Source organism: Danio rerio, chromosome 13 (genome assembly GCF_049306965.1).
Source record: "Danio rerio strain Tuebingen ecotype United States chromosome 13, GRCz12tu, whole genome shotgun sequence".
Lineage (NCBI taxonomy): Eukaryota > Metazoa > Chordata > Actinopteri > Cypriniformes > Danionidae > Danio > Danio rerio.
This window is the reverse complement of record NC_133188.1, coordinates 32,020,731-32,035,771: the sequence shown is the minus strand read 5'-3', so window position 1 is coordinate 32,035,771 and position 15,041 is coordinate 32,020,731. Positions and strand designations below refer to the sequence as shown.

The window sequence follows — 15,041 nt, the reverse complement described above, 5'->3', positions numbered from 1 at the left end:
CCTGCGGACAAGCACTAGTCGCTTTTACACATGAGAGAGGGTTCTTTTGCTGTTCTAGGAGGCGTGGCTCTAGACGGCAGGGGAGGGACTGTGATTCAGAGATGTATGCTAAGCTGTTAGCATTGTGAAATCACCTACTGCACCTTTAAGGGGGCCACATATATATATATATGTGTGTGTGTGTGTGTGTGTGTGTGTGTGTGTGTGTGTGTGTGTGTGTGTGTATAGTTGAAACCAGAAGTTTACATACATTCTAAAAAAAGGAACAAAGATCATACTACTTTACTATTTTTAGGTCCATTAGGATTACCGTACCTAAATGATTTACATTTGCTACATACCAGAGTAATGAAATTTTTTATTAATTTCTAGACAGTCAAAAGTTTACATCCATTTCCTTGGTGTTTTTTTTTTTTTTTTTAACTTTGCTTTTAAACTGTTTAACTTTGCTCAAATGTTTTGGGTATCCTTCCACAAGCTTCTCACAATAGTTTGAAGAAATTTTGGCCCATTCCTCCTGACAGAATTGGTGTAACCGGGTGAGATTTGTTGTCTGTCTTGCTCGCACAAGCTTTTTTAACTCTGCCCACAAATTTTCTATAGGATTGAGATAAGGGCTTTGTGATGGCCACTCCAAAACATTCACTCTGTTGTCCTTAAAGCACATTTTAACTAATTTGGCAGTATGCTTCAGGTCATGGTCTGTTTGGAAGAGCCATTTGTGGCCAAGTTTTAATTTCCTGGCTGATATCTCGAGATGTTGCTTCAGTATTTCTACATGATGTTCTTTCTTCATGATGGCATCTATGCTATGAAGTGAAACAGTCCTTTCTGCAGCAAAACAGCCCCACAACATGATGCTGCCGCCAGATACTTCACAGTTGAGATGGTGTTCCTAGGCTTGTAAGCTTTCCTCTCTTTTCTCCAAATGTAACGCTGGTCATTATGGCCAAACAGTTCAATCTTAGTTCCATTAGACCACAGGCCATGTCTCCAAAAATTATTATTTTCCCAGTGCAATTTAGCTAATTGTAATCAGGCTTTTTGTTGATTCTGGCTTGATTTTCCCATGTTGTCACAAAAGGAAGCAGTGTGTTTGAGGTTTTCCTTAAATACTAGTTTACAGTTTACCTCCAATTAACTCAAATGTTGTCAATTAGCCAATCAGAAACTTCCAAAACCTTGACACTTCATCATCTGAGCTTTTTCAGAGGCACAATAATCTTATTGAATGTAAACTTGACTTTCAAGAAAAGTTATAACAATTTCTCAAATCTCTTTTATTCTGCTATTAAGCATAACAGAAACATCAACAGAAACTTTATAATCCTAACTTGCTTAAAAGAGAAAAAGTTTAGTCACATTTGACCTTTTTAAAACGATTATGTGCCTTTCTTTACAGTCTATGTTAACTTCTGTTTTTGTGTGTGTGTGTGTGTGTGTGTGTGGAGAGAGAGAGAGATAGACCACAAAATAAAACCCATCCAGTCAAAGTTGTCAAACAGTTTTAATATAGCAATTTCCATCTGCATCATAGATATATAATAATGTATATTTAATCTGATATAGCATTGTCTGGTTTGTTGTATGTAAGCATACAATAGTACTCTCTGATTTATGACTGTACAGTATCTCTACACATTCAAGATTGAAAATAGCAGCAGTGTATGACAGACTCAAACCGCATGTTAGAGCACCACATTTTTAAAGACGTCTCCCCTTTTCTAAGGCAGGCGATCCAACATGAAAACGCTGATCTGATCTGTAGGACATCACCGAATGCTGAAGTGAAATGACTTTAACACAGTGTGAAAAACTGAAACACGCAATCAACGACAAGAACAGGAATGCTGCTGACCGAAACTTTTGTTAATGTTTAAAAAACAATCCCTACACTTCACATCTCAAGCAAGGCATTTTAAATTGTAGTTAAATTAGTCTAACAAACATACTCTACCTCTCAGCCTCTTATTAAGTTTGGCTAGTTTACTTGTTCGGATATTTCGTTCTACCTGTGAGCACATTAATTGGTCATGATTGTCCCTGCATAGCTGTTGCACTATTGCACTGAGAGGTTGCTACATAAACACTTGAGACGTGAATGTCCTGATATCCAGCGGCGTTTACGTTACTGACTGAAGCGCCATAGGAGGTTCTGAAAAAAAAAAAAAACAAACAAAATGGTCAGCGGATAAAAACATCAGCCAGAGAATCGTTCCCCTTTTGTATTAGGAGTGCTAATGTAATCTTGGCGTGATAAACCCAAAATAAATATATTATTATTTTCCTTTTTCATTTTAAAATCTAGAAATCTTTACATGTAGCTCTTTTAACCAAAACACTGGGTCTCATTCACTAGGGAACCTATGAATTCACAAGTGTACGCACATTAATTTGTCATAACTGAATTTCCTGTGTTAGTAATGTGCATTAAATATGACCTCCACATTCCCTGATCCAAGTGGGCACCTTGATGTCAAAACGACGTCAAAATGCAAATCCATTTGATGCCATTTGGCTATATTGCTGTATTGACACAATGTGCGCTTTCTGTAATTTACAAAGTGAAACTGTACATTTATTTTGGTTCTGTACCTACACAAAAGTATTATGGAGTTTCTTTAGCACATTTGTGATTGACTCTATTGATTACAATTTTTCTTTGTTTTGGGAAAATGTGTTATTTGATTTTATTGATTCAGACAATAATAGTGAAAAAACGATCTACTTCATAAATCTTTTACTTTTACTTGCTAAATACCACATCCATAAAGCAAATTCTCCAATAATAAACCACTTTTTTAAAGGTATTCATAAAAGAATAGAAACGATATTTTCAAGCACTCTGGTTAAGGAAACACTAAGGCTAGGACAACATTACCTTGTCATGCCCTATTTGAAATTCCCCTGCAACAACATTTTGAATTACTTGCACTCTTAATATTTAATTTTTATTTTAAGCTTTACTTTATATATATATTTTTGTTTAACTTAATGTTTTTTATTTTTATTTGATGAATATTGTGCTGGTAACTTATAATTATTATTTTTTATTTATTTCAACTTTTTTTCCTGCTTTATCCCCGTGGCTTCCTCCATGTTCCTTCTATAGTTCACAATGTTTTGTTATGTTGTAATAAATACTGACCATTTACTGGTAAATAAATTTTAAAATTGTCTATACTGCTGTAAAAACAACATCAAAGTGACATGTATAATAGGCGTAAAAAACATAAAAAAACCACTTGACATTGATTTTTGAATAAACTGACATGTAATATTGGTAAAATAATACGTAAAAAAGTATTAGAGTCCTGCAATCGATTTTGGATGCGTTTTGACATGAATCTTAGATGCTAATTTGATGTAGTTTATCGTCTACTTGCGACAAACTACATCAAATTAAGTTGTTTACATGCAATGTAGGTATACAAACTCAATGTAAATTTGTCATTTGAAATTGAAGCTTTTAAATGAATAAAACATGTCTTATAATACTGCTTGTTTTATTATTTTGGTGGTCAAAAGGGCATCAGTGTGCAGAAATCCAATGGACATGAACGTTTTGACATCAATTGTTTGCGTTATAGATTTTTTTTTTTTTTAAAGATGACAGCTAAGATAAAACATATATATTTTTCTCAGTATGGAAGGCAATCGGGGACAGAAGTCTTAAAACTTAAACTTCCAGATAATCATGTTAAGGCAGCCATTTCGAACCTGTCTCTTTATATGCTTAAATACTGTTTGAGCATGCCGTTTTTTTGGAAGGTGATAAAATGTTTTATATTTGCGATTGTACATTTGCATATGATATTTACAAAACGAAGTTGGCATACTTATGAAACCAAAATACCATTTAATCCCAACCACAACAGCGAATGAAATGGCGGTATTTAAGACTATATATCCATATGCGACATGATTGTACATTGGGATATATGAATTAAAAATCATCAACTTAAAACTGAATATTTGTACCCAAGAAATGTTCAAAATTACCAAATTTACATGGTCACTGAATTTTACTTAGGAATGTATAATAAAGAAAAGTTTTTGGTGAATAAATTTAGGGTATATGCACAGCTAGTGTTTCTTCCCATTACCAATAAACTTCAGGTGAACAGTTAATGTGACTTTTTTAATTTGACAAGTTTCCTTTTACAGCAGCGATGTTGTAATGTAATTAAAATACAATCAGTTAAATAGAATTCAGCATTCATTTAGCTGCTCAAGCATAAAACGAGATGAAAAGCCGTTTACACGTACAAGCCGTCATGATCAGCAGGCTAGCGCAGAAACTCTATTGAAAATACTGGGGTAACATCAATGTTCATATTTTCAAGACATGGCAGGGGAAATGAAATTTAATGCAGTGCTTTTGGTACATTCTGAGACCCCTTTTATATTGTACATCTATCTTTCTTATAAATAAATTTTTTAAGAAAACAGACCTTAAACGTGTCAATTTTGTAACGGCATACAGTTCACCGGAAGCATTTGGTAACTGAAAAATGAAAAGTCCTTCAGCAAACTTCTGCATTTACCCTATTATCGGTGTATGTTCATGGACAAATTTGTGTGCGCACACTTAGTGAATAAGACCCATGAAGACCCTACACAAATACACTTTTTTTCTAAAAATCCTAAACAATAAGATATAAGAGCAAATAAGGAATCTGAAGATGAGATATAAGTTACGGTGTAAGTTCCTGAAACAGTCCTCAACATGTTTCTTTGAGGTTCTTAATGCAGCTAACAACTATCTATAGAAAGGTAGTTGTGACGTACAAAATGCTTCTTTTAAAAATGAAGTTACATGATTACAACTAAAAAATGTAAAATGTATCGTTAATAAAGAGTGGTCCGACATACATAAAAATGGAACCAGTCATGACACGAATACTCTAATCACCTTAAAATAGGTGACGCTGTACCTCAGCACAATCAGGATTGACATAAAAAAATCTCTCTCTATATATATATATATAGTTGAAAAAGGCCCTCATATGTAAACACATTTGATTTCTTTGTACTGCGATCGCTGCACGTTGCACATCTGGACAGAAGAAATCTCTGAAATCCATGTTGGTGTTATTTGGCACAGTTCAGACAAACGCTTTTTCGCCAGCTTATGCGTTTCCTGTCCAAGGCTGCGGTTTCATTTGTTTTCTTTTGACCCAATATTATTTGCCAAATGTCTTTGGTCATGAGGTCTCCAGTTTCAAGAAAAATAAAACATGGTTACTTATCTCCATCACCTGATCTTTCATCTGTGGCTGCATCTGCTCAGGCGTCCTGGGTGGAATGGAAGATTTTAGAGAGCTCTGTGTGGCCCTCGTTGTTAAAAGTAATCAAGCGCTGTCTAAAGGCACCATTATTTCTTTGTCCTTCTGTTATGGTCGTGTCTGCTCAAGGTGTGGCGTGGGTCGTCTCCTTGCTCCTTCGTAGTGTGTATTTCAAGTGTGTCCTTCCTCGATCGAGTGAGCGAGAATGATTTGGTGGTCCCTGACTGATCCGCTGCCTACAAAAGGTGTTAAGGTCATTAGTGCATGCATTGTGGGATGTGTGGCCCTTCACGCTGTACGTTCCCCTTTGAATTGGAGCGTGATGAGAGGACTCGTATGAAGCTGCCCAGTGCCTCTCACTCACTCTGTGGAAAGAGGCATCTCTCTCTCTCTTTCGCAGAGGGTGCTTAAACTACCCCGTCGTTGTGGGCAGTGTGGTTGGGTTTGTGTGAGTTGGTGGTCAAAAGTGTGGCCGATTCTTCCAATGGTCCGTCCTGGTGCTCGGTGAAGGTCAGTTCGATCTTGGTGAACTCACTGTCTGTGGATTGAGGTGTTTTGTCCATGCGAGATGCCATCAGGGCATTCTGGTATTGCTGGCGGGTCACCTGAAAAATGGAGATTTAGAATCAATCAGCCGTTTTGGACATTTTAGTGCTTTTAAAAGGTTAACTTTCTTCTTGCTTTAAACACTTTTTTGGAAAGTGGAGCTTTGATAATTTTCTCACTTAAAGCTTGACTCTACACTGGGTACTATGACCAACAGAAGAGTCAGGCTTGAAATAGCAAACTGACCAAAACTTTTTTTGAAATTTTTGAGCAAGATGCTAATGTTTTAATCCGATTCAATGATTTATGAGTCATGAGTATGAGTGTTTCTTTAAGTATTTCTGCTCATTTATACTGCAAAATGTTTAAATGATCTGCACTAAAAAATAATAAAAGTACTATCTGGACCGAAATTAAAAATCCTAGATAACCCTGGCTTTGTATACAAAATGTAAAAAAATAAATAAAAACGTGACATTTCAGACCCCTTCAAGCAGGGACAACTACAATGCTAAAAATATATACTGATAACATTTATAAAGATTTTTGTAACTTTGTTTAAAAAAAAATAGCACACCCTACAATAAGCATCTCGTCCTTTTCTTCATATTTATTTTGCTAGTTTTCCTCACTGTCTATAAATACAAGAATCGTCTTCAAGGCATTGTTAATTTGTGCTTAAATTTTAGGAGTCTTGTGAAGTCTTGCATCCTATTATAAACAGCAAGTGTTGAGGAAAGCACATAAAGTATTAGGAGACAGCACACACGCCTTAAACAAATATTTTGAGCAGATGCCCCTTGGATGATGTTTAGGGACAATAAAATCGTTATGAATTTACTTTTGTGAATGAAGCAATTCGGTTACTTAATAAATGTAGTTAATCAATGGATTGTTCAATCATTCATTCGTTTTCTTTTCAGCTTAGTCCCTTTATTATTCCGGAGTCGCCACGGTGGAATGAACCGCCAACTCATCCTGCATATGTTTTACGCAGCGGATGCCCTTCCAGCCGCAACCCATCTCTGGGAAACATCCATACACACTCATTCACACTCATACACTATAGGCAATTTAGCTTCCTCAATTCAACCTGTACCGCATGTCTTTGGACTGTGGGGGAAACCGAAGCACCCAGAGGAAACCCACGCGAACGCAGGGAGAACATGGCACAGAAATGCCAACTGACCCAGAAAGGGCTTGAACCAGCGACCTTCTTGCTGTGAGGCGATTGTGCTACCCACTGCCCACCGTGACACCACTATTATTTATTATTTAATTTATTATTACGGTTATATTTAAATAGTTATTTTGGTGTGTACCTGATGTTAAGTGTTGGTGTTTATTGTGTTGTGTGTGTCATTCTTGTTATATGTGAACAACCACCATGTCAGAATGAATTGCCCTAAGTGGAAACTATTGGCTAAGCAACAATAAATAGACCGGCAGCCCTTCAGAATGTATACTGCTTTAAAGAGGTGAAGAACGTAAAGTGTTTAATCAGCAGCGTGATGTGATTTCTCATTATCTGTACAGTTACTGTTTTTGGTACAAACATTCCTTTAGGCACAAAAGTACATGGTCGTGTAATTTATGACACACTAAGATGACATTCTAGACCTGAGGCACATTCAGCCTTTCAAAGAAACAGTATGAGTTCAGGGGTTGAAGAGATTTTCTTAGGAACAATCTTATCTGTTTTTTTATTTTTCAGTAAAGACAAACTAAAAAAGAATTCAAATTCTTGAAATTAATGTTAAATGTGTTCAAAATGTCATTAAAAAAATCTTAATTTAACGTCTAAATAGTTGTAGATTTCTAACAAAATTATATATTTTAAAACATTAAATAAAACATAGTTATAAAACTATATGACATAAAACGGGCGACGTGGTGGCGCAGTGGGTAGCAGGTTGCCTCACAGCAAAAAGGTCTCTGGTTCAACCATCGGCTGGGTCAGTTGGCATTTCTGTGTGGAGTTTGCATGTTCTCCCTGTGTTCGCGTGAGTCTCCTCTGGGTGCTCCAGTTTCCCCCACAAGTCCAAAGCTGCATAAAACATATGCTGGATAAGTTGGCAGTTCATTCCGTGGTGGTGACCCCAGATTAATAAAGGGACTAAACCAAAAAGAAAACTAATAAATGTATGATATAAAACTGGAACTGCTAAAATATCTGAAATATTTAAACATATCAAACTTGTCTTATTAGATGTTTGTGTTTTAGATAAAAATGTTACAGACTGTAGACAGGGAGAATGAGCCAGAAAGACCTACAGACATCTTGCCAAATGAAGTCTATCATTTCCTGCCAGTTAATTATCTTATAATGGTTTATGTTGTTAAATGAGCACATCTCACACGCTTCCAGATCCATTCAAAAACTTGACCAGGATGTGATTGGTGCTTTAAAACAGAATACAATAATAACAAAAACAATCTAATGATATTGAATTAGTTGTAGCTAAACTTTCATTTTATTCATATGAAAATAATATCGTCACCTTGGAATTCTAAGGTTCTCTCTGCGTTCTGAATGATTTTGAGAGATTGAGCTTCAAAGTAGTTGCATTCCATAGCAAACAGTATGTGTGTAACATTTGTTTTTTTAAATAAAAAGTCTTAAAATGTAAACAAATTATAAAAAACATCTCAATGTAAATAAGTTGTGATTTAATAAGAATATGTCAATAACTGTCAGATAGAACCTTTAAATTCTAAGGTGTCGATATGACATTCTTAAAAGGACGGTTTACACTAGAATGAAGTTTACTCTGCATTTGCTCACCCACAAGTGGTTACAGACATTTCTGAGTTACTTTTATGTGTTGAACCTAAAAGTAGATATTCTGAAGCTTGTTAGAAACCAGTAGTCTAAGCTATGTTTTAATCCACCTATTTTTATGCACATTTTGGATATGCGCTAAAAAAATGCCAATATGCGCACAAATTTTGAAAATGTGCATATGTGCATAACTGAGTAGTAAACACTTACCGAACAAATTCCAGTATGCGCATTAAAAAAATGTCACGTTATTTTGTTATAAGCGATCATGTGCTGATCAAAATGTGTGTGAATGAACAAACCAGCAGGCTGAGCACATTGTATAACATCTGAAATGCTGTTTTGGCCAGTAATAGTATTATTATATTATTCATTTCCTCTAAAATTGCCAAAAGTGTCAGACATTCTTTTTTTTTTTCCATTTTTACTTTTGATATTTGGCGCCAGTTAATCAGGAAGTAACGGTTTTGCTTTTTTGACTACTTAGATGGAAACACAGCTTTATTTGCATGTCTTTTATGTGATATTCCAGTAATGTGCATATATTTATTTCGCATCTTTGGATGGAAACATACATCCATAGTGGATAAAACAAAATCCAAGGCAGTCAATGGCTACAGTTTTCAAACATTCTTCAAAATATCTTTTGTATTCAACAGAAGAATGAAACTCAAAGGCTTCAAACAAGTGGAGGTTAGGTAAATGAGGATCTTCATTGTTGGTTAAGTGATCCCTTTATAAACAAGGTGTTTTCTTAAAGAAATGCACTTAAAAGGTGTACAAAACAAGTTTTTGCATTTGAAAGCCTTAAAACTTGACATCTCTGGTTTTTAAATATTGCTTTGTGCATCTTTAAGAAAACGCTAACAAACTTCTCAAAATTTAGCATATTGTAAATATTAGTGTACCTATGACATTTTTAAAGAGATAGATTACCCAAAAATAAAAAAATGTCCTCACTATTTACTTTATTTTTACTTTATTTTATTAATAAACCTTTAGGAGTTTCTTTTTCTGTTGAACAAAAAAAGAAAGATATTTTGAAGAATGCTGGAAACCTCTAACTTTTGACATTCATAGTATGAAAAACAAATACTATGAAAGTCAATGGTTGCAGGTTTCCTGCATTCTTCAAACTATTTCCCACCATGTTCAACAGATGAAAGAAACTTAAACAGGTTTGAAACAAGTAAAAGGTGAGTAAATTATGGCAGAATGTGTATATTTTGGGGGAACTATCCCTTTAAGAAAGACATATTTTAGGAAGATTTTTTTAACTCATGCCTAGATGTGCAAACTGAACCATGAGCAGCATTCAGACCTTGATGTAGAGCAGGTCAGAGACAGCTCTCACTGAATAGTCCGGCACATAGACCTGCAGGAAGGAGTTGAGCTGGTTGTTGCTGCTGCCCAGTGTTGGAGTCACGGCCTCCATTCGGTCGCTCCTGTTCAGGGAATCTGAGTGGTTAAGCCCGAACGGCCTTGGAGGTGACTTATTTTCTGTGTAGCAAATAAAGGGTGACATGCAGGTCAGTGGCTGCTGTGACAATAAGCAAAGTGTCATTAATCAATAAACAAATCTTAATGTTGCTCGTCTTTGATGTCGCATTCATTCTTCCATTCCATTTTGGATGCCCTCTCAGTCTTTCTTGAACCGTGCTGTGGAATGCTGGTGTGTTTAGACACCACAGTTGTGGTTAATTCAATCCAAGTGTGACTTAGATCTTCCATTGCTAGAAATCCAGTCCATTTGTTTTGCTGATAAAACAATATAGTTAGAATCCACTGGCTTTTTTTGCATGTTTTGGACTTTTGTCAGTGAGTGACATAATTAATATCAGAACGTCTGCTTAATAACTTAATGCGTAATGCCAGGTGAAGCGTTTTTAATCAAAATAAGATTAGGTTCTCCACTTCTTAAAGAAACAGTTCAAAGGGTGTCTGTGGGGAAGCCGTACAGCAGTCATTACACTGGAATGTATATAATCCCAGGGTCAGATGTCGAACCGGGTGGATTTTTTTTAAATTAAGAAAAATTTACACAAATATTTTTTTTTTGTTGGTTTTTTAAGAACATTTGTTTTTGAATAAGTAACAGTGTGCGCTCATGTTCAAGACAGGTTACTCATTTAAAAAAAAAAAGGTTTTAGATTAATTATAGCAATTTTGTGTGTTTTCACCATGTAAATATGAAATACACTCACCGGCCACTTTATTAGGTACACCTGTCCAACTGCTCGTTAATGCAAATTTCTAATCTGCCAATTACATGGCAGGAACATTACATAGTCAAGAAGATCTGCTGCAGTTCAAACCAAGTATCAGAATGGAGAAGAAAGGTGATTTAAGTGACTCTGGATGTGGCATGGTTGTTGGTACCAGACGGGCTGGTCTAAGGATTTCAAAAACTGCTGATCTACTGGGATTTTCACGCACAACAATCTCTTGGGTTTACAGAGAATGGTCCAAAAAAAGAGAAAATATCCAGTAAGCGGCAGTTCTATGGGCACAAATGCCTTGTTAATGCCAAAGAAGAAAGGCCAGACTGGTTCCAGCTGACAGAAAGGCAAAAGTAACTCTAATAACCACTTGTTACAACCAAGGTATGCAGAAGAGCATCTACAAATGTACAACACAATAAACCTTGAGCCAGATGGGCTACAGCAGCAGAAGACCACACCGGGTGCCACCCCTGTCAGTTAAGAACAGGAAACTGAGGCTAAAACATACTAAAACATTCTAAAACAAACTAAAAACATTCCCTGGTCTAATGAGTCTTGATTTCAGTTGCAACATTCCGATAATAGAGTCAGAGTTTGGCGTCAACAACATGAAAGAATGGAACCATCTGGCCTTGTATCAATGCTTCAGGCTAGTGGTGGTGATGCAATGGTGTGGAGGATATTTTCTTGCCACGCTTTGGCCTCATTAGTACCAATTGAGCATCGTGTCAACGCCACAGCCAACTTGAGTATTGTTGCTGACGATGTCCATCCCTTTATGACCACAGTGTACCCATCTTCTGATGGCTACTTCCAGCAAGATAACGCACCATGTCATACAGAGCAAACCATCTCAGACTGGTTTCTTGAACTTGACAATGAGTTCACTGTACTCAAATGGCCTCCACAGCCACCTTACCTCTATCCAATAGAGCATCTTTGAGATGTGGTGGAACAGAACATTCGCATCATGGATATGCAGCCGAAAAGTCTGCAGCAACTGTGTGATGCTATCATGTCAATATGGGCCAAAATCTCTGAGGAATATTTCCAGTATCTTGTTGAATCTATGCCACAGAGGATTAAGTCTGTTTTGAAGTAAGTACTAGTAAGGTGTGCCTAATAAAGTGGCCTGTGCGTGTATATGTTGACCAGTAGGATTCCAGGAAGATTACAGGGTTTTTGTTTAATCCTACAGTAATTGTGTACTGTTTATAATATAAATAGACACATTTGGAAAAGCTAAGAGCGAGCATTTTGCACTGTGGATGTACAGCGATGTGGATGTAAAGCATATATTTCAACCTAAAACTAACTTTACAGAGGTGAAATTTGTTGAATTTGATGAAAACACAAGCCAACAAAAACACAACTACTTCATGGCACCTCTCAACTGACTGGAATGAAGAGCCACTAAATGTCACTGTAGGTGTAGGTGCATTTTAGCACTATTCTGAACCTTGAATATATTGAAAATGTTGTTTTTATCTGTCATTTTCTTTTTCAGCTCCCATTTTTATTATCAAGCCTTTCTCTGCAAAACTGTTAAAAAGTATTCATCAAATTGTTTGATTCTCAAACCATCAGGCGTTCAGAGGAAGAAGTGATGGGTGAAGAAACCATTATCATACCTGGAGATCCTGCCAGTGATTCTGCCCTGCTGACCACGAAGGTTCGAGACAAGGAGAGAGGAACTGGAGAGCAAGAGGACGGAAAAAAGAGAGAGAAGACAAAAGGAAATCATGGCGAGGAAAATACAATTTAAGCAGAATTCCTCCAGGAGACAAAACAGCAATCATTAGCATAATGTGATTGATTAGCGGTAGAGGAGTCAGAAGAATGCATGCTTAAAAAAATCCAATAAGAAATCTGAGAGCAAAGAGTGTCCTGCACAATTAGGTAGAAAGACTTATGATGAGTTCACACTGACGGCATGATGCACGAGTTGTGGGACTACAGTCGTTTTCACACTGCATGACTATCATTGGTAGCATTCAGTTGCTGCTGTGCTCACATTGCACAATGGATCAGCAACAGAAGTGAGTGACTTTAATAATAGAAATTATCAGACACAACTCTGTCTGCTCCACAAAGAAATACCACAAGAACATATGCTATTTCTTGCGTAAGACTACAACTGGTAACCATTGCAGGACAGCTCAGACCAAACATCAGAAAATCATCAGTGCTCTTGCCAAAATTCGACCAAACTTTCCTCTATTTCTTGGGTTTAAATGGACCGAGATTCCGAGAAGAAGCCTTTTTCAAATCCAGCACCATGTTTCCTGATATTGGACTATAAATCTTTTCCAAACTCCCTGATGTCCTCATGGTCTCTCATTGGCTACAGGTCATTGCATGAGTTTTCAGTCACAGAAGGATTTTAAAATCACAGACAGATGCAGATATTTATTTAGCATGTGAAATATTTTCAGACATATTGCATGGGAAACGATGCTGACTCTCTCTGATTGCGACTTTAATAATTCATACTGTGTGACTGCTTTTGTCGATAATTTCACAAAACCTTTCGAGTGAAAAATTGAGGCTTAAATCGTACAGTGTGAACTGGGCATTATATAAAAACAAGCAGAGGATGTACACACTTTAGAAATTAAAGAATCTTTCTTTAAAGGGGTTCTATTATTTAAAGGGGACTCTTTAATGACTAAGCAGATCATCCATTTCCTTAAAGTTTTTTTTGAAACAAGTAAATAATTTGATTAAATGCCTGAAATCTGAGAGTGTGTATTGAGCAAGACCTGGTGAGGAGGTTAAAGACAGCACTCCATAATACGAGAAGGCACCAGCTTCAAACTTCATTCCCTCCTTTCCAGCCTCGACCTCCACCTTTCCCTGTGGACCAACAGAAATAGGGTTATTATTGATCCATCATGTAATTTTATGATCAAAGTCTTATTCCAACATGCATTTGTGTTTTCTGTCCACATGTAGTTTAACTGCCTGACTTTACTAAACTGGAACAATTATTAGTGTCCCATAAAAATCTCATAAAAATGTAAAAATGCAGACAGGAGAGGAAATTCCTGTGGGTGTTTCTACTGATAATGTGCAAATTAAGCAACAGAGACTGCAGCTTTTTCTGTAATAACCAGGACACTCTACCAAGAGCAGAACAAATTAAAAATAACATGTCTTGTCAATCAATATTTTTAGACTATATTCCAAAAATATGCCAAAAATTTACGGAAAGTGGAAGCATGTCCTGGTCTTAAGGAGATTCATTGATTTATGAGTTCAAACTTTGGCTGCGTCCTAAATCGCATACTTCCATACTATTTTGTACATAAAAAAAAAAACAGTATGCAAGCCGAGTAGTATGTATGTCCAAATTCATAGTATTTGAAAAACAGTATGTGAGAAGTACCCAGACAACCTACTACAGTACTTCCAGCGAGATTCTGAAGTGTGCATCTGATGGACGCTAGGCTATCCCATGATGTCACATGAGAGAATTCATGACTGGGAGTGAAGCGACGCAAGTAAGTCATAATGATGGCACATGTAGTACAACTGAATTCCATTCATACTGTTCACATTCATAAGCTGCATACTAAATGGGACACTATATACATATGCACTATGTACTTCAGCACTAACACACTCAACAGCATAGTATATGTTAGTAGTGTCATCCCAAATGGAAGCCTTACATTTTTTTACTAGGCGGAAATTTTAACCATTTCCCAGATGATGTTTGACGGTTACCAAATTAGCAAAATAATCGACCAAAGTACCAAATAATACCTGCCATGAGTATAACCGCATTCACCATCAAGAGGCACCATAATCACTCTCGTAGGAGAATTTTGCCTTCACAATCCAAAATAAATAATGTTATCCAACATGAAAGCTCCGCCCCTTCCTCTACATGAACAAAGCAGCGGTCATTCAGCCCGTGAAGTGTCCAAGATTACACAAACATTACACACTTGAGTTTAACGGTTGAATAAGAGCATCATCTGGGTAATTAAAGTGCACTTATTATTTTTAGAATTTCAGTGTTAACACACTAATTATACTACAAAAAAGATTAGAATAGTGCACAAGTATGCGATTCGGGACGCACCTATACTATGTAGAACATACATTTCAACAACATTTTTATGAGGTACAATCAAATATAGTATATACTTGAGTTAGTAGGCAATCTCGGACGCCGCCTAATAAACCACCCTATAG

General features: G+C 36.4%; 1 protein-coding gene across 4 annotated transcripts in view; it reads right to left on the bottom strand.

Moving 5' to 3' along the window:
• Nucleotides 1-1,488: 1,488 nt before the first annotated feature.
• The window catches only part of cnnm2a (cyclin and CBS domain divalent metal cation transport mediator 2a), a 29,191-nt gene continuing 15,638 nt past the window's right edge, over nt 1,489-15,041 (bottom strand). Inside the window, exons 5-9 of one of the 4 annotated variants that reach the window (XR_012388552.1) lie at nt 13,601-13,694; nt 12,470-12,532; nt 9,938-10,116; nt 5,262-5,893; nt 1,489-2,155 (exon numbers count right to left, since the gene is read on the bottom strand). Coding sequence is in view for 2 of the 4 variants with exons in the window: in NM_001144785.1 (NP_001138257.1) it covers nt 5,696-5,893; nt 9,938-10,116; nt 12,470-12,532; nt 13,601-13,694 (534 nt within the window). In the remaining 2 variants the exon portion in view is untranslated. Of the gene's footprint in view, nt 2,156-3,075; nt 5,894-9,937; nt 10,117-12,469; nt 12,533-13,600; nt 13,695-15,041 lie in introns of those variants that run through there. The other 3 variants (XR_012388553.1, NM_001144785.1, XM_068212847.2) reach the window with 3 other exon arrangements.